The 27,407-nt window shown below is 45.8% G+C and overlaps 1 protein-coding gene across 2 annotated transcripts in view; it reads left to right on the plus strand.

Moving 5' to 3' along the window:
• Positions 1–5,573: 5,573 nt before the first annotated feature.
• The window catches only part of SAMHD1 (SAM and HD domain containing deoxynucleoside triphosphate triphosphohydrolase 1), a 28,083-nt gene continuing 6,249 nt past the window's right edge, over positions 5,574–27,407 (plus strand). Inside the window, exons 1-12 of one of the 2 annotated variants that reach the window (XM_075516924.1) lie at positions 5,574–5,772; positions 5,866–5,932; positions 11,747–11,819; positions 13,002–13,162; positions 14,871–14,986; positions 15,600–15,670; positions 16,714–16,869; positions 19,079–19,179; positions 19,288–19,396; positions 19,969–20,060; positions 21,426–21,541; positions 24,487–24,626. In XM_075516924.1, coding sequence (XP_075373039.1) covers positions 5,574–5,772; positions 5,866–5,932; positions 11,747–11,819; positions 13,002–13,162; positions 14,871–14,986; positions 15,600–15,670; positions 16,714–16,869; positions 19,079–19,179; positions 19,288–19,396; positions 19,969–20,060; positions 21,426–21,541; positions 24,487–24,626 — 1,401 coding nt within the window. Of the gene's footprint in view, positions 5,773–5,865; positions 5,933–6,004; positions 7,624–11,746; positions 11,820–13,001; positions 13,163–14,870; positions 14,987–15,599; positions 15,671–16,713; positions 16,870–19,078; positions 19,180–19,287; positions 19,397–19,968; positions 20,061–21,425; positions 21,542–24,486; positions 24,627–27,407 lie in introns of those variants that run through there. The other variant, XM_075516925.1, reaches the window with a different exon arrangement.

Below are 27,407 nucleotides of genomic sequence, written 5' to 3' on the forward strand. Positions count from 1 at the left end.
TGTTGCTGTATTTCCTCTGGTCTTTTGTGGTAATTCATTAAACAATGCCTTCTGTCTGCATTTTCTGTCATGTCAAAGACCTTAATCATGTTTATGCTCCCTCAAATTTCTTTGGGATGTTTTCAGTTTAAATTCATCGTCTTTCATGTGATCTGTCTGAAGCTTCCTCCTGAGGTTTCTGTACTGTTTGCGCTTCAGTCAGATGTGGTTTCTGGGAGAAGGTGAGTAATACGTTACCTGAAGTAACCGAAAAACACTGAAAAGGAGAAAATCCTGCAGTGACAGGTGACATGCCCACAGAGGGAGGGGTGACTCCCACACAGGTGAGCTCTTGGACTCGCCGTGGGCTCCCAGTTCCTGACCTCCCAGCACTGCTGCCAGGAGCTGCAGCGTGCTGGGCCTGGCTGCCTTCCTCCCAGATGTGCAAGTGTATCACAAAGAGCTTTGGACAAGTCCAGATTTGTACCAGCTGGCCTCATGCCACGTATCTACATATCCATACCTACAGATAAGCACAAAGCTGGCAGGAACTCGGAGCTTTTTAAATAGCTCTTGTGCATCTGCTCTAGGGGAAAAAAAAGTAGGCTGATTTGTGCAGGTTCAGTTGTAATGACTTTTTTTGACACCAGCGCTTTCGTCTTAAAAGACTGTTAAACTGTAGTTACCAACCCAAAGGGGTGTTGAGAGGCGTAACTGTGAAAATGTGGCTGGCTTTTCTCTTAGTAAACTTCCGCTTGCAGATCAGAGTGCCAGTGAGGGGAAAGCGTCACGGGCAGCACGAAGCGAGAAATGAGGCTGCTGCATCCACGTGTTGCAAACTGCATCCGATCTGCTGGGATCAGTGGTTTTCCTGAGCCAGATGGATTTTCACTAATTCTCCACCTGAAAATATCGCCTCCTTAACACTGCTTGAAGTGGATTCAGAGCTTCCATGTTTACTACAGGTCAGCTTTCCAGAGAGTCAAAGCTAAAAGGTTATCACCACCACTGCAGGGAGTACCATAAATCTGCTATCACTTTACATATAAGCAGTATGTTAATGTTAGGTTGCCACATCCTAAGTGTTGTACTAAGATGTGGCCTCAAGAAAATCTGTGGTTAGAGTGCAATTAGGCAGCGTGGGGAATTGAAACTGATTTTCTAGTTTGTTTCCTGTTAGGAAATACTCATCTTTTATGTTCCCACCCTGTGACTCATGCAGGGGTTTTTTGTTATTTGATACCTGAGGAGCAGTAAGAACTGAAACTGGGGACACAAAAGGAGGTGCTACGAAAGAACTGCAAGCGTATAAGAAGTGCTGGGACCTCGGATGAAGGAAGTTGAACGTGTCGTAATCTGTCTCAAGGCCAAAGAAACTGCTGTAATCTCCAAAGTTTACAATAAGCATGTAACTCATCACCCAAGTAGCAGTTCTTGAAAAACAAGCGCCAGATGAATATGATGCCAAACTCATAAAACTTTTCTACTTCTTCGAGTGACCAGAAGTGTATTAGACGGGAGGTGAGTCAGAGGTGGATTACGCTTGCGGTTCCCAACCTGCCTGCAGCCAGGGTTCACAGCTGCCCTGCTCCATCTGAGCTAGAAAGCTGGGCAGAGCTGATGGGTGTGGGGCTCATGTGGTGCCTTGTCTTGAAGGTTAATACACCTGAGTAACGGGGAAGCTTTGGTTTAAGGGAGCCCAGTTTACCCCGTGCATGCGCTCCACGGCAGCGCTGCCCAAATCAGGTGCTGCCTCTCAGCTCAGGCACAGTGAACTTAAGCTGCAGTAGCTTTACTGCAAGGATCCTCTCTGCCTTCTCTTACGTGTCGTCCATCGTGGTTCCCAGTAACAGAAAAACAGCTTTGCAAGAGTTCAGTCACAAGAATTTCAGCTAGTTAACGTGTAAATACGGGGCTCAAGCAGATGAGGTTGTAGAAGGAACTGGTGCCAAGTCACGGATGGCTCTGCTGTGAACTTTCAGTTCCTCGGCAGTGCTACCTTCCAGCGGTGCGTTTGTAGCGCTGCTTCACGGAGTCTGGCGAAACCAGGAAAGTGCTACTAGAAACGTGTAAAGTGAAAAGAAAATAAAATGAGACCCTACGCAGGAATAATCCCTCTTCATCCTGACTTTTAACGTGTGCCTTGCTTTTTGTTTGTCATCCCAGGGGCTTCTGTTGGATTCATTTTGGGTTTCTGCACCAAGCTGCATGTCTAGAGCTAGACCAGGGTTTCCAGTGCGTGCCACAGCGGGAGGGGCTGGGAGGGTGTTCAGGCTGCCTCTGGTGCACACAAACAAGTGCGAAGCTGAACACGTGCTTTTTCCTTCCTTCCCCTTTTTTACATGCTTTGTTTGGTTGCCGGGGACTTTGTGCTGCTCAGAACAACGCCCTGCCTAGTGTAGTATTGTATTTTCTTTTTCTTCCTACTAGTGAGGGTGAAACCGGTAACCCTCCACCCTGTCTGTCTGGTATTGTAATAGCAGTTTTTGCACTGATCCAAGAAGAACATCCTGCCATTTCAGGGTATTCCTCCCTTGCTGGTTTTAGGCCACAAATGCAATGAGATCCCTCTTGAATTTTTAAATTTTTTTTGTTTGGATGAGTACTCCAGATGTATTGGGCCTGTGGATAGGATGCATCTCCTTCAACTCGGTCCCCTCCCCCAAAAAGCTCTTTAGGTATGATCTGGGTGTTGAGCTATACAGGGCAGTTTTTGACACTGTCAGAGGCACGGAATGGACAGGTGATTAATTATTTCTTAAAAGGACAAGCACCAGTGACATCTGTGTGTCACTTGTGTGGGAGAGGGGGAATGGAGAAGGTGTGAGGCTATTTTATACAGTCATGTTCCTTAATGGATCTGGCCTGTTCTTGTCTCCTAAGGCTCCTTCCAAGAAGAGGAGTGTTTCCTCTAAATGGGTGGGACTAGCTCTCAGCCAGGCAGTTTCATTTCCGAGGGTGAGGGCACAGCGTTGATGGAAATCTCGGCAAGACTCAGAGGGGATGGAGAAAGACTCTCAGCCAAATGAAAAACAGGCAGCAAGCATTAAGTGCACTTTCCTAACAAGAGCTGAGAAGTGAGAAAGCACAATATTCACTTACAAAAGCAAATTGCTGTAGCATGACAGTAGCATATTGCTCCATATGGACACCTCAAGAAAAAACTAGAAAGGGCTTTTTGTTATCAAGATGATGATTTTTTTTTTCTTTTTTTTTTTCTTTTCTAAACATCTGAACTGTGGTGGGGAAGTTGTGACGAGACCACAGCAATTCCCAGAAATGTGTTGTGGTGGGTTGACCGTGGCTGGCTGCCAGGTGCCCACCCAGCCGCACTCTCACTCCCCCTCCTCAGCAGGACAGGGGGAGAAAACATGACGAGAAAGCTCAGGGGTTGAGATAAGGACAGGGAGATTGCTCACCAGCTACCGTCATGGGCAAAAGACTGGAACTGGAGAAGATTAATTTAATTTATTGCCACTTAAGAGAGTAGGATAATAAGACACAAAACTAAAACCACCTTCCCCCCCCACCCTCCCCTTCTTCCTAGGCTCAACTTTACGCTTGACTTTTCTACCTCCTCTCTCTGCAAGCGGCGCAGGGGGACGGGGAATGGGGGTTGGGGTCAGTTTGTAACCCTTCCTCTCTGCTGCTCCTTCCTCCTCACACTCTGCCCCTGCTCCAGCGTGGGGTCCCCACCGTGGGCCTTCCTGCCAGGAGCCTGCTCCTGTGTGGGCTCTCCATGGGCCGCAGCTTCCTTAAGGGCATCTCCACCTGCTCTGGTGTGGGGTCCTCCGTGGGCTGGAGGGGGACAGCCTGCTTCACCGCAGGCTTCTGCACGGGCTGCAGGGGAATCTCTGCTCTGGTGCCTGGAGTGCCTCCTCCGCCTCCTTCTTCTGTGACCTTGGTGCCCGCAGGGCTGTTTCACAGATTTTCTCATTCCTCCCTCTCCCAGCTGCAGCTGTCCCGCAGTGGGTTTGTCTTGGAGCTGGCTCTGCCCAACATGGGGGCAGCTTCTGGTGTCTTCTCACAGAGGCCACCCCTGCAGCCCCCCTGCTACCTTGCCATGTAAACCCAACACGTGTGTGCATACTGCTGAGGGATAACGTGTAACCTTCCCCCCGGGGAGCCCCTGCAGCATCGCAGTAAGTGCAGCTTGTGCCGGGCATTGCAGAACTGCTGAAGCATGGGGGGAGCTCAGAGGTGTGTGGGGGTTTGGATCTCCTGGGACATCCCTGTTGGTGCTGGTGACAGCAGCGGAGCAGCAGGCTGTCTGCAAGGAGGAGGTGCCTGGCACAACTGCAGTCCATGGGGTCGCTGGGAACAGCGAGCGGGCTCAAGCTGTGCTGGTGCAAATATCCAGTCCATCAGGGGCACCGAGGTGTGCGCTTCACGTGCGGCAGGTGCATCTCTGAGAAGACTGTCAGGGATGGCGGCGGGGATTTTGCCAGCTGCACTCTGTGGGGTCTGTATTTGGGAGCCAAAGTCTTTGTGGCACACAGAACCTTTCGCAGCAGAGCTGTTTTCAGGGATGTTGGGATGTTACTTGGACACGATATCTGGAAATCAGCACGCGTGTCTCTGTGTTGGCCGTGGTGCCCGGTTGTCATGGCTGTGAGCAACTGAGAGTCTGGCAGCTGGGGTGCATCTGGTTTCATGGCCTGTGATGTCTTGGGAACGAGATGTTGAAAAAGTTGGGTTTGGGTGTCTTCGGTAGCATTGTTCGAGGGCAATAGTGTTGTGGCATCATGTCTTTTGGGAGCACCCTCGTGGAGGCTGACGTTTGTGACCGAGCTGGGATTTGGGATGATGAACGGGCCTTGCTGGTGCTGGTTTCCAGGTATTTACGTCTGAATCCCTCACAGTAACCTGCCCTTGTGGGGAGCATCGCTCATCTTGCTCCAGCAGCCCTGCCCGTTCCATGGCTCCCTTGGCACGATCTACGCTTTTGTGTGAAAAATGGCTTGTGGCAGAAAGCAGCCTCCTACGTGGGACGCGCGAGAGATGGCAACAACAGGTCACTGCGAGCTACTTGACCTTTTCAGCGTTCATAATCTGCGGGTGCTCCAGTGCCGCAGGGTGCCAGGGAACGGGTACGGGGAAGGGCCGCGGCAGCGCGGCGAGGAGGCTGCCGGCTGTCAGCATCGGCGGCGCCGGCGCCTCGGGCAGCGCCTGTGACGGCGGTGCCAGGGAGGCCGGGCGCGCGGCCGCGGGGCGCGGGCCGGAGGGCGCCGGTGCCTGGGGCCGTTCTGCCCGCGGTTTGCTCTCCAGCCCCCCCGAGTCAGCACCGCCGCCTCCGCCCGCGGCTCGCAACCCAGCGCCACCGGCAAACGCCCCCACGGGCGGGGCCGTGCGCCGCGCCGGGGGCCCGGCCCGCACCGAGCCCTGCAGCCCGCGTCCACCCCCGCCGCGCGAGGGGCGAGGCGGGCGCTGAGGGCCCGCGGACGCTGCCCGGCTCCGCTCCGGGGGCCGCTGGGAGCGGCGGCGGCGGCTCGCGCCCGCCGGCGCAGGGCGGGGGGCAGCGCTGGCCGCTGACGTCACCGCGGCGCCGGTCCCCCCGCCGAGCGGAGCGGGCGCTGCGCCTGCGCGGCGGCGGGATGGGGAGCCCGGCGGCGGCGGCGGCGTGGGGAGCGGCTCCCGCCAAGCGGGCGCGGCGCGAGGGCTCCCCTGAGGGGCCCCGCAGCCCCGCGGCGGAGAGCGACCGCTGCGACCCGCGGCTGTGGGACACGGAGCGGCTCTGCCAGCACCTCTCGCGCTGCGGCGTGGGCGATCCCAGCCTGCTGCGCCGCTTCCGAGGTAACGGCGGGCCGGGGCCGGGGCCGGGGCCGGGGCCGGGCAGCCCCTCGGGGCGGCTGGGCCCCGCCGCTGACGCTGTGCTTGCCCCCGCAGAGAGCGGAGTCACCGGGAGCATGCTGCTGGACCTGCCGGCCTGCGCCCTCGAGGTCACCCGCATCTGGTGAGAGCCGCCCCCGCGGGCCCGGGCCGCGGCAGGCCTCGGGGTGGAAGGGCGGTGGAAGGCAGCCCCGGCTCTCAGCCCCCCGAGGCGGCCCGCGCCCTGTCTGGGTGAGCCCCCGGATCCTCCGGTGCTGACCCGGCGCTGGCCGGTGTGACCGGCCCTTGGGGGCGTCCCTACCGCCCTCGGGAACGGTTTCCCCTTCAAAACGGGAGGAGGACCTTTAGCGAGGGGCTTCACCGCGGTGAGGTCCCTGCAGGGCGTGCGAGTCGCGGGAGCTGCTGCCGGAGGGTCCCTGCCTCTCCAGGCCCCGTCTGCAAGAGCGAACGCTGGGAGAAAGACATTTCCTGACCTACCAGGATGGCTTTGCCCCGTTTCCACCCCAAATGCCCAAGAGCTTGGATGTTAGCACAGTCAGAGTGGGTGTACGTGATGGAACGGGCTCTGTGTGGTTGGTCTCAGCTCTTCCAGAACAGTTCACCAGGTCTGCTGCTGATCCCAGCACAGCCAGTGCCGTCCAGAGCATACAAGCTAGTTGCCCAGTAACCATGAGAAGCAAAAAGATCCATTTGAAAAGCTTTAATGAAAATACCACCAGTAGCACAATAACCTTTTAAGTGTTAATGGGAACACCAGTGTAAACTCCAGCGGTTTTGATGAGAACTTTCTTCTCAGCCTAAAGTTAATGCTGCTCTGATTCTGGTAACAATTTTTAAAATAGCGAGTTAGGCACTGCTTTGTGGAGGCTGGGTTTCACCCATCTCCCTGAGACAAATCCCAGGCTTTGAAATTTTGATCTTGCAGTAGTTGCTGGGACTTGTTGCGCCTGCTACAATAGGGTGGACTGTTAGGGAAAAAGAGATTTTGTTGTGTCTCCTGACAGAATACGGGCCTGTGGGCGAGTGGTGGAGTTCAGTGGCTGCTGTGAGCTGCCACAGCACTTGGCTGTGGGGAGCGGGCAGTCTGGCAAAGTCTTACTCCCAGCTCAGTAGCAGTCACCTGCCACGAGTACAGGAAAGCTGAATGCTGTCTTAAAGCATGTAAAGGATTGTTCCTAGCAGTGAGGGAAATGACTGGTCCCAAAAATGCTGTAATTTTTCTGGTGATGAATATATTTTCTTGCTCTTCTGAAACAGAAGAGAGTATAAACGTATCCTGTCATCCTACGTGTCTGAAGGGCCCCCGCTGCCCCTTCTCTGCCCCACTGGGGTCAGTCCTGCTCACCTCTCCTGGGATGTGGGCCTGCTTGCTCACCACATACTTCCTGGTGCTTTTTAATCTTTGATTGTCTTTTCTTTACTCCTTTGCTAATCTTGTTTATGCTGTTTCCTCCAAATTTCTCTCAAAACCCAACTGTTCCACTCAAGCTATTTGCTAATGTTGTGGTTAGCGGACCTAAGGCAGTTTGGAGTGTGGTTATCTGGCAGGCGTACACGAGTGCAGAGCTGTGCTTGTCTGCTGGGAATTTTGAGTACTTTGGTGTGCAGGTTGGCTCCTTGGCTGAAAGCTTGTCAGAGCTAACACCATGCTGAGGATGAAGGGCTCCATCTCTATTATATCAAGACATCCCGGCTGCGCTTGCAACTTGCGAAGGGTGAGTGGGAAGAGTGCGTGTCTGGGTGTGGCCATCAGTAGAGAAAGAAGAGCTGGTGTGACTCAAGATGACAAGGGAGAAGGGGTGCGATTTGGAGTAGGTAAGATGTTGGCAGGATTCATTAAGTTATTTTTGGTTTTTTTGGAAGAAGGGTTTTAACTGCAGCTGTTTGAAGTGTGCAGATAGAAATGGTGTGATATCATGAGGAAGGCGGCTAGAGGCTTTATTGGTTTCTGAAGCATAAGGTAGTTGTCTGATTGAAATAACAAGCGGCTGTATAGTTTCTGTTTAGAGACTACCAGGAGGCTGGTTGCTTTTAGTACGTCGCTGGCTGTCTGAGCATCAAGCGCCCATACAGATGCTTGGACACACCGGACACCTGCAGGCTGCTCTGCGGGTCGTCAGGCTCTGTTAGTGCTGAATGTTGGCAGGCAGGATGGGGTGGCGAGGAAGTCCTCTAAGTGTGTGGTACAGGTGGTGGATTCAAACGTCTGTGAAGAGCTCTCAGTTGATATGGAGAGTGGATGGTGCTGGGGGTATGGAATGACATGCTTGTGGGCTTTCTTTTATAAGGTGTTTCCTTCGATGAGATCTGACATCTTGTTTCTGTTAAGCGGAAAATGTGAGTTGGAAGAGAAATTGCTAGAGCCTTCTGCTTTTTTAAAACATCTCAACTTTGCGCTAAATAATGGTCCCTTTGCATGCATCTTTCCACTGCACGCTGTGTCCTACAGTAACTTCCATCATTTCTCTGTGACAGGACGGTAATGAATGCATATGTTTAGTTCCTTGCCATTCCTGGACATTCAGTGGGGAGAGCTCAGGATGACAGGGGCCTGGAGGCAGTGCTGTGGGTTTCCCATGCGTTCTCATGTTCCTGGAAGTGGATGTTTTGTGTGGCGTATGGCATGCTGCATGTTAAATAAGGATGATGAGTCTGTCTGTCTGACCTCTCTGGGGTGGTTAAGTTCCTAATGGGTATGGGGAAAGGGGTTTTCTCATCCTTGTCACCTGCGGCATGAGGGATGGTGTGAGCAAAGCAGGGAGGGGTGGAGGGGAGTGGATGGGGAAGTGTCAGTTCTCACCCTTTCAAAGACAGCCAGCAGTATTGCTGCTTTGGCTGTTGGAGGAACTATGCCTGCAGAGCCCTGGAAAACCACAGTACGAACACATGATTTGTGTGTAATCTCTTGGTTGAGGTGGTCTTCCCATGGTGGTTTCACCACCAACACCAGGTGAAAAATCCCCTGCTGTTGTTTCCTATCTGAAGAAGGATAGACAGCTCTCTCTGGTGCAACATTCAGGTGATAGGTCATGCCAGGACTGTGTTGACAGTGTGCTTTGTCATCTGGGCCAAACCCAAAACGAGGGTTAGTGTTCCTGGAGGCAGGGCCAGATGACAAGATGTGCTGGGCACTGATGTGGTAGGTCAGGTGGGGACTTAGCCTCCCTGCTCGGGCCTATTCCTTTTGCCGCTCTCTCGCCCGTGTGCAGCACCGATCTGTCCCGGGGTGACTCCAGCAGATGTATCATACAGTGCAGAGAGCTGTGTTAGCACCGTTTAATTCAGCCCTGCTGGAGGTGAGTTTCTGGAGCAAAGCAGCACATTAGGCTATGCTCTTTGTGGACACTGTTTGCATAGGTAGTTGTATGTACTGTCTGTACTGTCACTAGTACAGAGCTGTCCTTTCTCTGCTGTTCCTGTAGTTGTAGTCATTGGCAATTTCTCAAGATGGTAGGCGCCCACACGCCTTCCTCCTTATGCCCATGGCTATTTTCCAGTTAATTTTCTCCTCACTCCTGAATTTTTGTGGCATTTAAAAGTACAATCGAGTGCTTCAAACCCACAGGCTGTGCCCTGTACTCAGCAGTGCTGTCCCTCACTTAACGCTGGGTGCTGCTTTGCACTGCCTCACCTTCTCAAAAATGTCACAAAGTCCTACCTTGTGTACTTTGCGTGACCCAGAGTATCTTTTTGGGCAATTTTTACCTGAGGTCTATTGCGTGACTATATGGTGGTGCTACTGTACCTCTTGCAGCATTACAGCTCATTCAAAAACATGCCTGTGATGTTTGATCTCTATTATTAGCGTACTTTGAAGAGATATCCACTGAAGACCTCAGTTGTAATTAAGAACATGGGGGTCATCTCTCTACATCAAGTTTGGGTGTTAATTTTTCAAGTCTGCTGGAGCAAAGATGCTCTAGTCTAGGTGTGGTTCTGCACGTTAGGTAAGTGACTTGAGAGAGAACTTCTCCACAGAAGTAAAATGAATGTAGATGGCTAGAAGCAGATTGCTTCTGACTTTGCTGTCCCTGAACTGTTTTTGAGGGTGGTGATGGAGGTGCTTGCTTACCAGCCTAAGCTCTAGTCCTGCCTGAGGTAGCCATAAGTATGGTCAGAAAGGTTACACGTTTCTTATAAGCAGCAGTTGATATTCTTGGTCCCATTTTCAGGACAGACCTCAAAGAGCAGTTGCAGTTGCTTTTCCTGGGAGTGTCAGGATAGGTGTGTACAAGCTTCTGGTTTGCTGGCCGCAGAAGGGTTCCTTGGCTCTTCCACCATGCCAAAGTTCATCGTCTCTTAGCAGAGAGCAAAAAGGATGGGCAGATGCAGGTGGTCCTCCTCTTGTCCTCAGTGGTAGCTGCTTTCTGTTGCCCTGTAAATCATGGGCTCTTTCAGGAACTCCCTTGTAAGTATCTGGGGGTTTGTGACTCCCTACAGACTGAGCTGCTTGGGATGTGAAGTAACAGGCTGGTCTGAGCATCACCACTGGTGCTTTTCATCTTGCTTGCAAGTGGGAGCAGCTAAAGACTTGTGACAGTCTGTGAGCAGCAGAGGCTGCAGCCCAAGAGCTCCCTGTTAGGGACAGGGATACTCACCAGCAGCTCAGACATCATATGCGTTTAATGTTTTGTGGATTGTGAATTGTTAAATGACTCAGATGAAAAGGTGTAGTACATCAAGCAGTATTTTTTGCTAATAGTTGACATTTTATAGTACTGCTTTCTGTTAAAGTTTAAATTGAAAGACTGATGTAAAACTGATCTCAGGGTGATTGACTGCTGAAGAGTGTAAAGGGCAGCAAATGGTACTTTCTCGTGATAAAGTGTTTGCTGTCGTACTGAGGCTGAAACCATTTTGCTCAAGGACAAGGCTTGCAGACAGAGTTAATAAAAGTGGGTGTAATAGAGTGTGTTATCTCTCCCTCCAGACTTGTCTTGCCTGTGCTCTTAGACTACCGTGGCTACAACAGAGTACTTGCATTGAAAGTTTACATGTGTATTGTGAAGGAGACCTTTAATAATTTATTAGAAATGACAGCAAAATATCTTTAGGAAATAGAAGAATCAGTTCTCAACAAAATTAGAACATCTTTTAAACTCCAGAGGTTCTGCTGTTGGAATTGAAATTAATTTATGTAAAATTCAAGTTAATTTGGCAAAATTAAACTTCTTTTAATACAGAGTTGACTGAAAGAAATTTTTATACAAATGGTTGTCCTGGTTTTGGCTGGGATAGAGTTAATTTTCTTCCTAGTAGCTAGTATAGTGCTGTTTTGGATTTAGTATGAGAATAATGTTGATAACACACTGATGTTTTAGTTGTTGCTAAGTAGTGCTTGCACTAGTCAAGGACTTTTCAGCTTCTCATGCTCTGCTGACTGAGAAGGCTGGGGGTGCACAAGAAGCTGGGAGGGGGCACAGCCAGGACAGCTGACCCAAACTGGCCAAAGGGCTACTCCACACCCTATGACGTTATGCGCAGCATATAAACCAGGGGAAAGCTGGCTGGGACGCCGCTGCTGGGGGACAGGCTGGGTATCGGTCGGTTGGTGGTGAGCAACTGTTTTTCATTTGCATCACTTGTCTTTCTTGGGGTTTATTTCTCTCTCTTTTTGTTATATTCCTTTTCATTTAGATGAAAAAATTGTGTATTTCCTGATGTTTCTATTTCTTGGTTCTGTATAAGTGGGAGAAGCACTTAGACTGCTTTACAGCCAACTTCTGTAGCTATTTTTTCTCTTCCTTCTACACTTGACTTTAGAAGGATAAATGCTTTCAATATTTTTCTGAAAAAGCTGCAGAAATGTGTATTTCCATAGAATAGTCAATGAATATCAGAGTAATATGGACTTGCGCAAGTAATTTCATGTGTACTGCTAATTGTAAAGGGAAGTGCATTGCAAACTCTGCTCTCAGTGTCTTTCTTTCCTTTCTAGCCTCCCAGCCGAGAGACTGGCAGTGCTGGCCTGCCTGAACACACTGCGACAGCAGCACGTGGACGTAATGAAGGTAGCCCCAGCGCCGCATTGGGAGGACACGGCTTCCAGGGCCCCGCCGGCACTTGCAGCACTGTCTCTCTGCTTCCCCTCCTTTTGGCTTGGTGATGCCAGCTGGTGCCTTGCCTTTGCAGAGCAGCAAACTCTGAGCCCTTCTCCTTGATAGTGGGTGGTCTTTGAAAAACCACATTAACCAGAATAGTTGTTAAAATCGTAAGCTAAGAGGTTGATGTGGGCACCTGGCGGTTGTGAGAGACTGAATGAGCAGATGAGCTGTTTGAAATGTGTTGAGAAGCTCCCCTTTCACATCTCTTTGTGTAGAGCCTCCCCTTGTTGTTTTTTTTTATTAGTTTAGCCCCAGGCCTTGGTTAACAGACTCCTTCTCACTTCCACTGTTTTCCATGTCCAACAGTTTCTCACAGTGGTGTATGTTGGTTTAACTTGGGCCAGGGCTGCACACATTCCTTAGTAGTCTGTACATCTGCTAGAGCCCTGTCAGCTCAGTGACCGAGAGTAGAGGCAACACAGGAAAACCTTATTTGCCTCAGTATTTTACCAAGATATATGTGATGAAATGGTTTTATCTGCTGTTTTGAGGCATGGATTAAATGTGTGTGTTTACCTTCTCTAGTAAGTCACTGTAGTTACTCAGATGTTTCTTAAAACGCGTGCTTAGGGATGATCAGGGAGTACTTCTTTCATATTTCAGTTATCTTGGGTTTTGCATTTTGTTTTATGAAAAAGGTAAGAATCCTAATCTCCACTGTGCAAACGTTTCACTTGATTTTTAAAAAGCATGAACAATGTCAAACCAAATACTTCTTATTGGATATCTCAGATATGTATTGTAGTATTCTGCTTTAACTGGAATAGCAGATTAATAAAGACAGCGGTTTTCTCAAGTGTTAAGTTTTGGAATTACACAGGCGCAGATAACATTTTCAGAGATTTTGACTTGAATTCCCTTGCCCTCTGAAATATGCAGCTTTGTCTTTTTTGATGTCATGCTTAAGTAGTTCTCCAATATAAATCTTGATATAGGGTAGGCAGGATGTGGCTGTTTTACAGGAGAAAACAAAAACAATCACCCTCTCCCACCAAAACCTGACCATTCTAGATATCCTTTACCTTGGTGCCCGTTTCTTTTCAAAGTCAAATTTTAAATGTTAATTACACTATTGTTTGGCTTTTGTAGGTTTTTAACGATCCAATTCATGGGCACATTGAAATACATCCCCTTCTTGTTCGTATCATCGACACACCTCAGTTTCAGCGCCTCCGATACATTAAGCAGCTGGGTGGCACTTACTTTGTTTTTCCAGGAGCCTCTCACAACCGCTTTGAACACTCTATAGGGTAAGGTGATGTTGTCTTGCATGCGCATCTCTTGCATTTGGATTTCCCCGAGTTTGGTTCCACTAACATGGAGTGCCAGCCGAGGGGCATTGCTGTCTTTGAGCATTGGTGAAAACTGCTATGGTGGCACTTTTGGTTTCACAAATGTTCCTGGATATCCTGTGTGATTATGGGCTGTTCCCTTGAACGTCATTTAATAAAGACAGATAAAGAAACCTACAGGATGGATCAATGTTAGATTTCTTCCCCCACCCCTTCTTCTTCTAAGAAAGATGTTAATTAAAGACTGCGAGTGCTTTATGTTCTCCCTGGTCAAAATTTGAGTTTTAAAGCATAAACCTGGGAAGGGTACCAGGGCTGCTATAAATGACTTGCCAGACAGTTGTAATCCCCTTATATTGTCCAGCACAGCTAAAACCCATTTTATCTGTAATGTTTTTGCATTTGTAGTTATGTGTGCTTTACGTGATTGATGGTAGATTGTCAGGCTGTTAGCTGTAATGTAAGTTAAACAGAAAGAGATGATGGACACGATTCCCAAAATGTTGCTGGGTCATTCACACTCCACAGAGAAGCTGATTAATGACAAAGTTAAGCTTGTTTTAAAGGTATATCCCAAGGTGCAGAGAAATTAAACTAGTCAATGTTTTTTGTTCAGGTGATCTGCCCAGCCTAAAGTTGCTTTTGTTAGTGCTGAAATATTGTGGAGTAAGTCTGGCTTCTGCCCCTGCTCTGTGACACTAACAAGATGCAACTGACTATTGCAAAAGGGTCAAATCAGTGAGGCAAGCTGGAATTGATTGCATCTGGTAAACCTGAAAAGGCAAAAATATGAAGGATATAAACAAAGCTTTCACAACAGGAGTCTGAAAACTCCAGTGGTATCAACAACCTTTTCTTTTAAACAGTTCAATTAATCTCTATAGTTAAATTTAGGACAGTTGTTCTCAACTTGTATATAATTTTGAAGATTTCTACAGTGTTAAAATGGAAGTGAGCTTTGTGTGCTTATTGGTCTAGTAAAAAACCACCAAACAGTAAAATTTGGTCTAATAAAAGATACTACCTTGTCATATAAAACCTTGTCTTGCTTTAAGATGTTCTGCAAGGGGGACTGTTGAGGCAAGTAGAAAAGGAAGTTGGTGTAGAGTTTATAAACAGTTTATAGGAGGACGTGCCATATGTTCGTTTCTGCTGTTTTTGTGTAATGAGGACAGAGGGTCCCATTCAGTGACATTAAATGTCAAATCTAAAATGAATGAAATGAAGAGAAATAATTGTCATAAGCTATTGTTGAAATAGCGATTTGGAAGAACAAAATGCTTTGGTGACTGTTGTGGACCTTTGCAGTTGCACTGACTGGAAGTCAAAGGATGATTCAGTTACTCCGTGGCTGTGCATTATGAAATACTGCAGGATGCCGTTGTCTCCATGTTTTGGGCACAGTATCTCATGCTTTTTTGCTTTCAAATGTGTTACTGATGACTAAAACTCTACTACAGGAAATAGTTTGTCTGCGACTCTCTTGCAGGTCAGGGTTTGAGTATTTGTTGTGTGCTACTTCTCAGACAAGGGCTGTGACCTAATGGAGCAAAATAGAATAGTTGAGCTGCTCTTTATCTGTTCAGCCTAAAACACTACTATATTCACTTTCTTTTTTATTTATTTTTTCTTTTTTTCTTTTTTTTTTTTTTTCCTCCTGCAACAGGGTGGGCTACCTTGCAGGATGTCTGGTTCGTGCCCTGAAGGAGAGACAACCAGAACTGGATATAACCCAGCGAGATATCCTCTGTGTAGAAATTGCTGGGCTTTGTCATGATTTGGGTAAGCAACACTTGAGATGGCTTGTTGCTCTTTGAAAGCTACCCTGGATGAAAAGCTGGCCGTGAGATCAGAACGTGAGAGCTGTTTTGGGCTGCTCGGTGCATGGCCGTATTCCGAGACAGGATTTATCCTGTTTGGTCCGGAGTACAGCTGCGGAGGCAACTCCACTTGGTGAACCTGTAGCCACCCTTAGCCATTCTTTTGTCTTGTTTCCCTATGGTGTTTAGAGTTCTGACCTCAGTGGCTGAAGTGTCTGCTTCCTTCTGTGATGTACTCAGGTCTCTTAAAACATTTGAGAGTGAAAATTAGTGGCCCTTTCAAAAATTGTTACGATTATTTTAAAACTACTTATTTTCTTCAGAGCTGGCGCAGAGTAATTAATGTTCTTGGTGTTACTGCATGCTTGCCTGTGGTGTAGGTAATGGAACTGGCTATGTTAAGTGCAGTAGTACTTAAGGTGTCTCAGGCAAGTGTACTCGCTACAGCTGAATCTTCCTCATAGATGATGTCAAGATCAATTCAAATACAAGAGAATCCAGATCCTTAGATTGCTCAAAATATTTTTACTGACAACCGTGTCTCAGATTAAACCTGTGTAATGTTTATTTTTAAGGTCATGGGCCATTTTCACACATGTTTGATGGAAGATTTATTCCACTCACTCGTCCAGATTTGAAGTGGAAGGTAGGCTTTTCACTCTTAAAGTAAAAATAGAAAACTGAAATTTTTAAAGGGAGAATAATTAATCTTTAACAACTGCCAGTGTTTGTGAGAATATAGTGATCACCTAGCCTTTTCTTATTGCATCATTTTGATGGCATAATTAAAAACCAGAATGTTGTCTTCTAATCTTGTGATGATTTCCTTGTTGTTCTCTTTAACTGTTTGTTTGGGGAACATCAGCCCCCTCAGCATGGCCAATGGCAGATGGAGCCTTACTAGCAAAGCAGAAAGAGGTGTGGGGAGAAGTAAGTGAGGGCAGATATTTGTGACCAGTATCTCTTCCCTGAAAGTACAAATGCCCTTGAACTCCTGTGTACTTTCATGACATCTGTTTGTGTACGCATGTCCTCTTCCTGCGGGTGTCATGCTGGGTGACACAGAGGAGAAACGAAATGTCTCGGTCTTGTCAGTGCCCGTAGTGTGACTCTGAAGAGACAGAATTTGTTAGGACTGCACGGATCATTTTAAGGCAGCATTGCGCCTTAAAATGTGTATTGCGAGCTTTCTTCAGAATATGTTTTACAGATGCAAAATACCAACTGGGAGCTTCCTTTCCAGTTTAAGATTGTAGTTCAAGGCCAGGATATTTAATACAGTGTTTAGAATTCAAACTTTCAGAAACTTTGAACAGTTTCAAGGGTTGTTTGCTGTGAATTAAATGTAACAGTCCTTTCAGGCCCCTCTCTGCTTGTAATTACTAAGCAAAATCAGCAGAGTAAATTTGTTAACCAATTCTGCTTTGCAGAAGATGATTATTTTGTCTTTTAGCATTGTAACTGTCTTACTGCTGTTTGTTAAAATACAAAATTAACAGCTCTCTGCTGAAGAGTGTGTTTCTGGACTCTGTAGACCAGGTGATTTCCTTTTTGGTTACATACAAAATGAACAGAAAATCACCTAAGTGCTGCTAGGTTAGGAGAAAGCTGTGACACTGCAGGAAAGATGCTTAAACTTTGTAATGCAACATTTAAGTGTGTGGGGTTTTGGTTTTGTTTTTTTCACAGCATGAAAATGCTTCTGTTGAAATGTTTGAGCACCTGATCACCTCCAATAAACTAGAAGAAGTCATGAAGTCATATGGTCTTGTCCTGGAAGAAGATATGAACTTCATCAAGGAACAAATAGGAGGGCCTATAGATGAAACCGCTTGTGAGGAATCGGTGAGTTAGTGTACTGGTCCTGTGGTTATCCCAATAGGTGTCTTTAATTTTACTGAAAGAGTAGGTAATTTTTGCTTGTGCTATGTTTTCTGCTATGTTTTATTATTTATTTTCAGCCCCATGAAATTCTGAGAATCCTGGCACAAGAGATGCTAGAGAAGTGTAGTGTTTATTTCTCACAGTCCTGGCAGGAGGTGGTAACTTCACTACATTACATGCTTACATCTTCCTGAGAAGTTCTTACCATAAAGTCTTCAGATTAGAGGAAAGCTTAAGAATGTCATTTGTATTTTGTGAACCTAATTCACTGTAACTAGATTGGTAGAACTGAATTTTTAATGGCAACCTTAAATGACCAGGTTAGGATAACAGCCTGTTTACTGGATGCCTGAAGATGGTGGTGATGGGACGTCGTGTTTTCAGGTGGCTGTATGAAGAAAACATGGAGATAGTTTAGGGTAACAAGCTGATAATGGATAACAAAACTGAGAAATGGCAGAGATGAGGCAATGAGCAATGCAAAGCGTGGCCCAAGTGCCAGAGCCCCATCAGCTTTGATGACAGTAGCAAAATGCTTGGATTTATTGCAGTAACAAACATGGAGGCAGGGATAAGACTTGAAGAAATGTGTTGCCCCAAGAGGCAAGGAAGAAGAGATCATGATTAATAATCATTGCAACTCTATGAAAGAATTAAGTCCTCTCTCCTCAGTTTACACTTTACAGCTCTTGTCATCTCTTCAAGGACACCCATTCAGTTGCTACCAGCATTAAGAACCTGTCAGTGGGAGATCTGTCATGACAATCTGGTCCTAATCAGAATTTGTATGTTGTCCCAAATAAATCGCCCACAAATGTTAGCACTTACCCATTATTTTCTGCTGTAGTAGTGTGTAGTTCTCCCATGTGTACTCCAGCACTCTGATGACAAACATAGGGAACTTAGCATAATAAAGTTCAGTCTGAGATCTTATAGGAAGGGGTTATTAATTTACAAAGTCTGCAAATTGATTTTTACCCACTTGCACTCATTTGCATACAAATCTTGCTGCCTGCCGCTGCCGTTGATCTTGTGCCAGGTTCTTACCCAATGCCCTTTTTCCCTTGTTTGGATTCTATGCCTCTTTTCCAGCAGGATAACAGGAAAAGGAGTGTCATACATGATAACGTGGCAACCTTCTTGCCACCCTCCTGGTGTTAGGCTGCAGGATCTTCCACTGGCAGTCATTTGTACTGTGGTGGTCTTGCCAGAGTACAGGCTTCTCTGCTGATGAGGCATCTGGGCTGTGATGCTATCGCATTGCAGGCCTTCTGGTCCTGACCTGAACAACGGGTGGTTTATGCATTGAACATAAATGGTGTCCTGAACATTGTCCCAGTAGCAGAGCTCTTTGTGATCAGCACAGGGTATTTTTATCTATGATGTGCTCTCTTCCCACTGCTTATGCACTTCTCTGTTCTTATTCCTATCAGTTTTAATATTTCTGTAATGCAGATAAAATGAAAGCCATTTATCTGTTTGTATACAGTGTTTTTCCACCTTCAGAATTTCAAGGCCACTTTATGGCATTTTTTTGTTTAGCTGAAGAATGATTAAATTTTCAAGAAAATAATGTTTATGTGCAACTTGTATCTTATTGTTTTGGCGTTCATTTCCTGTTTGCCTCATGGCTGAATTATCCCTTGTTGGTTAGGAGTTTAAGTAGCTGGCTGTTTAAACAATTTTTGTTTAAAACATCTAAATAATTGTTTTAAAACTCTGTTCTGTAAAGTTGTGTAGTTCATTGCAGAAGACTGCAAGACAGTGACATGTTTGTGGGTTTAACTAATTCCCTGACGATTAAATGATTCCAACCTTTTACCCTCTTTGTTGCTATGCTTTTTTTTTTTTGGCATTTCAAAAGCTGCAGGCTTTGCTTTAGTAGAATGGGAAATGAGATACTTGTGTACATAGTTTTTATTCTTCCTGATATTCTGGAAAGTCAGCTGCTTAAGCCCTAGTTCTGGATTTCTAATGTCCGACAGCTTCTGAAAGCTCTTTTCTTGTCTTTGTGGTCTTTGTTACCTCAGTGTTGGATATTTATCACAGGCAAAATCAAAGTGTATTCCCATTGTCTTTAAAAAATTGTTCTGGCATTGTTGGTACACTTTAATTTCTTATTGTTTCTGATTTTTTTTTTTTTTTTTCTTCTCGGCTTCCCTGTTATTAGTGGCCCTACCGTGGTCGACAAAAGGAGAAAAGTTTCCTATATGAGGTAGTAGCTAACAAAAAAAATGGCATTGACGTTGACAAATGGGATTATTTTGCAAGGTACAAATTTTATGGTTTTTGTTTTTATTATGAATTCCTACTGAAACAGTGCTACTGTATGTACAAGTATGATCTCATTGTTAAACACTCTCTGTGGAATATTTTTAGGGATTGCCATCACCTAGGAATCCGGAATAATTTTGATTATAACCGATTACTTAAATTCACTCGGGTCTGTGAAGTAAAAAACCAGAAGCATATCTGTACCCGTGACAAGGTAAGCAGCGTGTGTGAACCGAGGGAATGCTCAGCAGCAAAGTGCGGGCAAGGGACAGCAGCATCCTGAGAACATGGGGCATGGCAAAGCCTGCCTCGGGCAGCACTCTGGATTGCAGGGGGATGCTGGGGTTGCCTGCTGGATGCTTTTTCAGCCCAAGAGAGGAAGAAGTAGTTGCTGTTCTCAGAAGCAACTGGTTTAAGGAAGGGAAGGACAGAGAAAGCCTCTGTTTGAAAGGGCTTCTGGCGGGTCCTTCCAGGGGAGACTCTACAAAACCATCAGCTGTGTGTGATCCTGCTACACGTCTTCTGAGCAAGAGGTGAATGTGGCTTTGGTGAAGGGCTGCAAAAGGAGCAAGAGGTCCTCTTCTCTGCCCAGGCTGCCTGGGGTCGCTGTCAGGTCTCTGCTCTCCCATGGCAGCTTGAGTCTGTTTCAAAATTTGTAATTTGTGAAAAATAACTGTTCTGTTCAATGCTGCAGATGGAAGGAGACAACTCATTTGATTCCTTGTTTTAGTTTTCCAATTAAGACAATGTCAAAAGTAAAAGATGATTGGGTTTTTTTTGATTCAGGAAGTTGGAAATTTGTATGATATGTTCCACACACGGAATTGCCTGCACCGGCGAGCATACCAGCATAAGATTGGCAACATCATTGAAATAATGCAAGTATTATACTTTACTTTTCTTGCATTCCATTTATTTTTAAATTCTTGAAACTGTATATCCGTTTGGAATATTCAGGTAATCAATACGGTGTGACATAGAATAAAAGTCACTGGGCTATGTAACCCAATTCTTGTGGCAAGGCTCAGTGCTTAGAGTATCATGGAGGCTGTGATTAAAAAAAAAATGAGAGGAGGACAACAACATCCTTCCACATGAAATTCAATTAGAGGAAAATTACTAAAGCCCTGAGGAAGCATAGGACGGGGGTGTGCTTATGCTTTTTTAACTGCTGACAGTTGAAGTCAAATCTTTATCTACAAGTTAGAGACCGCTTAGCTCAAACTGGCTGGTTAATAGAGCAAGGATACTAACAGAGTAAAGTAATGAGCAAGCTTACGGTAGCTGAGCTGAGGCCTGGCTTTGCGTTTATGTAATGCCACAGCAGGAATTGTTCAGCACCAACTCAGCTGGCTACCTGCATTTGTACCTCTCTTGTTGATGTCTATAGAAGTTCCCCTATAGCATTATTCTTTTTACTTTTCTTGAAAAGCAGAAATACTAGTATCCCCAAATATTTTTTCATTAGGATTTTGGCTGCCAAGTAACCATCTACTGAGTTTGGAAAAAAGGAATGCAGAGGATTACACAGTACAAGAGTGATTCGTGACTGCTTTCATTTCATAAACTTCAGCTCCTGGTTTAGTGATCCTCTAAAACTCAGACTAAAAATGCTAAGGTTTGACAGTACCTATGTGTGAGGAATAAAACAGCCAAGAAATTTAGTTGTTGGCTTACCATAATTATAGCAGCCTGTCCAAATGAACGTATGAGCTGGAAATGACAACAAGGTACAGAGAACTCTGTAAGAACTTGATCTTTAGAACATCAGTTTTTCCCACCTGAAAATATGACATGTTCATGATGCTCTGCCTTCACAACACTTTGTATTCTCTCAGTTAACTCCCGGAGCAATGAGTCTGTAAAAGTATATGGTCATGTGTGAGGCAGCCTCATTGCAGCCGAGTGACCATGTCACTGTCTTGCAGGGTTCTGCAATTGTCCAAGCAATGTTAAACTCGTAGTCTGAAGCAGAACAAAGTAGACTTGCTTATTCATTGAAGGAAGGTTAAGGTCTGATCTGAACCTGTTTTCAGTAAATGGAAAGACTCTGTTGAAATGTGCAATGACAGCATGGAGATAGGACATATTGCGGTGCCATCAGGGTCTGCTGTGTGCTTGGGATGCAGTTTCATCTATTGTCTTCTATTTATAACATACTAATGCATTTCTTTTTTGACTCTTGACCAATAATGTGTTTCAAAATGGTGCTATCCTTAAGTCTTCACTTTGTCTCAAACTAGGATTACAGAAGCCTTTCAAAAAGCAGACAAATTTTTTAAAATAGAAGGCTCTGGAGGAAAACTGTACCAGATTTCTACAGCAATGGAGGACATGGAAGCCTACACTAAGCTAACTGGTATGAGCTCTCAGAATTTTTTTTTAAAGTAAAAGAACGTGACTACCTGTTAAAATGCTGGTTTTACAGCTGTTGGCACGGTGGGCCCTTGCCCATGACTAGGACTCTCAAGTACTGCTTTTGTGCACAGATGGTGGGGGGCAGACCTGGACCATCCGATCTCTGTGCTCTCATATCTTGTTGGGAGAGCAAAACCTAGTTTAAATTACTTTTATGTTGAGAGAGAGAGAGAAGCACCAACTTCTTATGTTCCACATGGATTCAAATTCAGATTATTGCAAGCAGTGCTGTCAGGAGGTCCTGCCTGTGCCCTGAGTTTGTTGCGCTTGTCGCAAGTGGGATGTAGGTCAGCTCTGAGCGATAGCACAGCTAGCTACTTCAGGTAGAGAAGTCCTGTATGTGTGTTGCAGTGTGAAACTAATCCCAAGGCAGGTTTCAAAGGGCTCTGATGGGGTCTGATTTGATTTGCTTGAGACATTGCTGCCCTGCTTGCAAATACAACAGAAGAAAACAGAATATATGAACAACTTAGTTTATTGCTGAAAGTTTCTGGTTGCTCAGATAAGAGCTTGTGAGAATGGTTCTCATAGGGTAAGTACATGGAGCAGTAACCTGCTTGAAGACATGCGGGGGAACTCCAGCGTGATTACAGAGTGAAGCAAACAAGAGCTGAGACTTGTGATGTTTTCCCATTTCTCAAGGTCTGGCTCAGTGCTGTGAAGAGGAAACACAGAGAAATTACTGAATTCATGGAAACTGGCTTGAGTTGTGTTGTGTCCTCTGTTACATAGTTCCATGGCTTCCCACCACCGTGGCGTCTTGGTTTTGTCTGCCCCTCCTGGTGTTTGCTGTGAGGCACACCAGCATTCCTCTGTTTGTTGTTCAGTGCTGCCGTATGCCCTTACCATCTTCGTGCCTCATGGGGGATGGAGGCCAGTGTGGGTAAGGCAGGCCCTGCTGCACTGAGGGGTGTGTGGTTGGGTGACTGCAGGGCAGAGGATGCTGCAGACCCTGCTGAAGAGTGCTCCCAAGTACTGGCAACTCTTGCAGCAACCTGTGAGCTACAGCTCATGAGGACTCCCAAGGCATCTTTCCTGAGTGGCAGGGCAACTTTCCCAAGTTTCCATCACCAAGCCTGGGCTGGCCAACAGAGAGACTCAAGAACTTCTACCTTTTGGTCCATGGACAAGGTGACAGAGGCTGAGGGCACTGTTGCAGAGGATTCTGTGTGCCTTAGCCTGTGTCATGCTAAAGGCCTTCTGCTGGAAACCCTTCATCTGCTACAGCCACGTTCAGCCTGACCATAGACCTGCTGCATTGAGTGGGCAAAGGGGCTGCACAGAGTGCTGAGATGAGGAGCTGCCTGGCTCCCCTGACACCGCATGCCTCTGCCCCAGGGGTGGAGAAGGGGCTGGCTTTGAGGGGCAGTAGCTATTGGAGAGCATGAATTGGTGTTGGGCTGTAGAAGGCTGGGCAGAAAGGCAAGAACTGAGATTAAGTTCTTAATAGGCTAGGATCTGTTCCCTGGGGGCTGTCTGGTCTGTAAGATCAGCAGTGCTAGCAAGTTAGCACCAGGGTCCTGTTGTAGTTGCCCGCCGATGGGCGGTACCTGGTGAGGAGCGCGGCTCAGGGCAAGGAGACCAGGACTGTCCTCTGCCTCTTACAGTCTGCGGCAGCAAGGAGCTGCTTGCCGGGGTTGTCCTGTTCAACAAGGAGAGCTGAACAGCAAGGAGAGTGATGTGAGGAATATGCCAACATCAGATGTAACAGTGGACCATGAAGGATGAGTATGTTCTCCTCTTAAACCAAGGCACTTCCTTCCCTGCCTCCAGTGGTTGCAACCTGGGGGCTTCTGAGGGGACAATAGGCTTGTTTTCAGTAGTCCATGACAAGTGAAACTTCTGTGAAACTGTCCAATTGCCTCTTGGATCTTTGCAAATGATAAACCTCTGTGAAGTTCTGCAGCAGAAAGTTCTGTAGCTTTCTTCCATGATGGGTGAAGAACCACCGTTAGTTTTTAATTTGTTGCCTCCTGATTTGACAGCAAATCCTAGTTTTTAGTAAAGGATGAGACAGCAAACCGTTCCTTGTCACTACTTCTTTTGCACAATGGATGTGTTCATGGTCGTCTTATTTCCCCTGCATTATCTCTTCTCTCAATCTGAAGAGACCTAGCCTATTCCTGACTTTGATCAACCTTGTCCATAAAAACAACCCTCAGTTAAAGGTGTTTTGGTACATGGCTCAGCTTGCTTCTGGAGTGTGTTGGGAGCCAGTTGTGGTCCTAGACGGGGCATTGCAGAGCTGTGCTTGCAGCACATGTCAAAGCTGCCTAGCTATTTCTGGCCAGGGAATGCGAATAGACATGGAGTGCAGCTGTGTTGGTTGTGACAGGTGAGCAGCATCCTGACAGCAGCAGTCTCTTCAGGACAGCCAAAAATAACCTTTCTGCTCCGAAGCCACATCAAAAGAAACTTGTGTCTTACTGCTCGTATTGATGGTGGGAAACACACTGTGTACTTCACTGTCCTGTGGAGACGGGGGGGGGGAACTTTGATGCTAGCATCCAAAGCCTGAGAAATTCTGAAGGTTTAACAGAAGTACTTTATTCTTTTACAAGATAGAGCACCCTTGTCCCTGAGCCAGTTAGTGCTGGGGTTTAGGATATTCTGCTGAACAAGATCGGCTAAATAAGAAGAGGAAGCAACTTCCAGGGAAATAATAAAACTTGTTGCAAGGGTGAGAATTGAGCTAGTTTTTTCTGTCAACAAGTGTTACGAATCTGATGATAATCAAGCTGATATTGTAAGTGACTTCTCAGTTGTCAGTATGTTCAGTCGTTCTCTGAAAGTTAGTGTCTGTCTCTAACCTTTGTCCCTGTACATGCATTTTGCTGTGACACTGGATTGTGACATACTTAACAAAAATCAATGCAACTTTGGCAGATAATATCTACCTGGAAATTCTGCACTCAAGTTGTCCAGAACTGAAGGAGGCACGAGAAATTTTGCATAAAATAGAACGACGTGAATTATACAAGTTTTTAGGAGAGACACAACCTGAAACAAAGAGGGAGATTGTAAAGGTAATGTCCATTGGTGGAAGAGTCTGAATTCTGTCCCTGTAAAAATGTTCTCTAAGTTGCTGACCATCTTTTTTTCTCTATCTCCATGTGTTTTTTGTTTGTTTTGGGGTTTTTTTGCTTAACTGCTATTCAAAAAACAGAGTCAAAAGTTCTTCTCCTGTCTTTATGTAGCTGAGCCATGAAACATATTATAGGAAACTGGGAAGAGTTTTATCTACAAACAGCCAGAACAATGGCAAGAGGTGGAAATTCAGAAGTTGATTATTGCAGAAATATTTTCAGAAAAAACCTGTTTTCTGAAAAATACATAATTGCATAAAAAGCTGTTATAGTCCAGTGATTGAGAAGGTTATTACTATCATCTTGTGTTCATTAAAATTTCAAAATAATAAGGAACACATTTGCTTTGAATTGTAATTTGTGTGCTTTACTTTGAGAACAAACATCAAACTGAATAATAACTTCCGAATTTCTTGGTATTAAATTCTATACTTAGCATTAGCATGCATGTATTTTTTCCAGTGTTTCCTTTTCAAAGCACTCATCAGACATTGGTTTAACCGCTGTTGTCTTATTTCAAAATAACGTTGTATTAGAGCTGATGTTATTTCAGATGACTCGGCTTTTCTTGTCATGTGCTATACCATGTTATCAAATCATCAGTTAATTATCTGTAAACTTCAGCCATGATCCTTAAAATTTTCCATGCCAAATTTCCAGAAGTGGCTGACTGTATCTAGAAAGCCTTAATAAAAATAATTCAGCTCTTTTAAAGAATAAGGTTAGAGATGTCTTACTGCTCTGTTCATCTTTCTGTTTGAAGAGAAGGTTTGCTTGTGTTCTTTGTCTAAGAAAAAGTAGTGTTAAGAGATTCTGTATTAAAAAAGCAGGAGGAAGGAAAACATGAAATGTTTGTGCATTGATTGTCAAGTTTCTGCCCTTCTGAGGAGGAGTTCAGGATAGATAGCCTAACAAATAAGGAGATGGGCAGGAGAGTGAATTGCATGAGTTCCACCTCAACACAAAGGTGGAACAGTTCCTTTTAGAAGCTTGGTTAACGAAAGGAAAAACATTCACTTGGAAAATCCAGCCAGAGGCGCTGAGTCTTGGGATATCGAGTGTGTTGTTTTGAAGGGAGACTGGATCACTGTTGGTGCCATAATTATGTCCAGCCAATGCTTTGCAGCTTCTGATGCTCAGCTGAGGGATTGGGGGAGAATTTTTCCTCCTGTGGTGCAGGAGTTGCCTGTCGCAGGAGTGTTGGAGGCTCAACTTCCTTGGAAGTGCTGGAGGTGAGCAGTGGCTAGACAAGACATAGCTGTGTCTGTTCTGCTCCTTAAGAGACCACAGTGCCGTTATGTTTAGAATCATAGAATGGTTTGGGTTGGAAGGGACCTTTAAAGGTCATCTGGTCCAACCCCCCTGCAATGAGCAGGGACATCTTCAATTAGATCAGGTTGCTCAGAGCCCTGTCCAGTTTTGTGATCCTCAAGCTGGCCAGAGCCAGGGGAACATCCCAAATAGCTACAGAGTTCTTAAATTCAAAGCTAGGTTTCCAGTTAATACAAACTGGAAGAGGTAACTTAAAAAAAAAAAAAAAAAGGCAAGCAGACAATGACAAAGAAAAGGAGAAAGTTAGCATACTTACATTCTAATACAGAATAGAAATAGAATGGCTTATAAACAGGCTGCCTCCTGCCAGTTGCCTCCTGGCAATTCTTTCCTCTAGGTTTGCTCTCAGTCTAAACCTTTCCTTGGCTTCTTGAGTCACAACAAACCACATGTATGCCTCAGCTTGGCAATGTGTGCGATTCCCTGCTCTTCTTAGCAGTCTCCCTGTCTTTGCAATGGACAAATCAGCAGCAAAAAAAATCCTGCTAGTTGAATTCTGTCCCTTCTGGACCTGTCTCCTGGATGCTCTGTGCTGCACTTGAAGCTGTTCTCCCGTGAGTCTCAGTTGCTCCCAGGAAATCTTGCTTCATCAAATCTTGCATCTTCCCCAGAACATAGCAGCCCTGGGCAAAGGTAAACAGGCAACCTTCTCTCTCCTGCCCAGCCACAGCCTTTTAATGAGAACTTATGCATTTCTGTGAACAACTACTCTCCAACACACCGTGCTCCTCTGCTCGGCTTTAGCCTAGCTATCAGCAGGGAGTATTCTCTCAGGTCCAAAACCAGACAAAACCCCCTTGGGGGTTTCAGCTTTTGAAGTAGGTCACCATCCCCTCCAAAGTTTGCCTAGGAGTTTGCTGCTTCTGTTGTGTTTTGGTTTGTTCGTTTGGTTTTTTTTATAGTGATCAATGACATTACTGATCTTGTCTGTCTTTTGGGGTTTTTCTATATGTTTCAATGTATAGGTATAAAAACTTTATTAGAGGGTGAGATCCTGTAGCCCTTCATTAATGAAAAAAAGTTCAGAAAAAACTTTTAGTATTCAGCTTTGGGGAACTTAATTGCAAAACATTTGTATTGGTAAAACAGTTGCTTGAAGGTACTTATTTTCTGCTTTCGTGGAGAATTCAACATGCTGGATGGACTGACGCTCGCTCTCTCTCACTCTCTCGCGCCCTCTCTCTTCTTCCTGTCATCAGTTGTAAAACTCTTCCTCCACGGGCTGGCAGTATTTGGGTCTTGTCAATTATATGAGCTTGTTTTGTTTCTAAAAATTGGTAGAAAACTTCTGGCTAAGGTATACAACCAGATTCAAACAACCAGATTGCTGCAAGAAGAGTCTGTCAAGCTATGAAGAAATGAAAGCTTTAGTTTAGTGATACGTTCTGT

Source organism: Mycteria americana, chromosome 14 (genome assembly GCF_035582795.1).
Source record: "Mycteria americana isolate JAX WOST 10 ecotype Jacksonville Zoo and Gardens chromosome 14, USCA_MyAme_1.0, whole genome shotgun sequence".
Taxonomy (NCBI): domain Eukaryota; kingdom Metazoa; phylum Chordata; class Aves; order Ciconiiformes; family Ciconiidae; genus Mycteria; species Mycteria americana.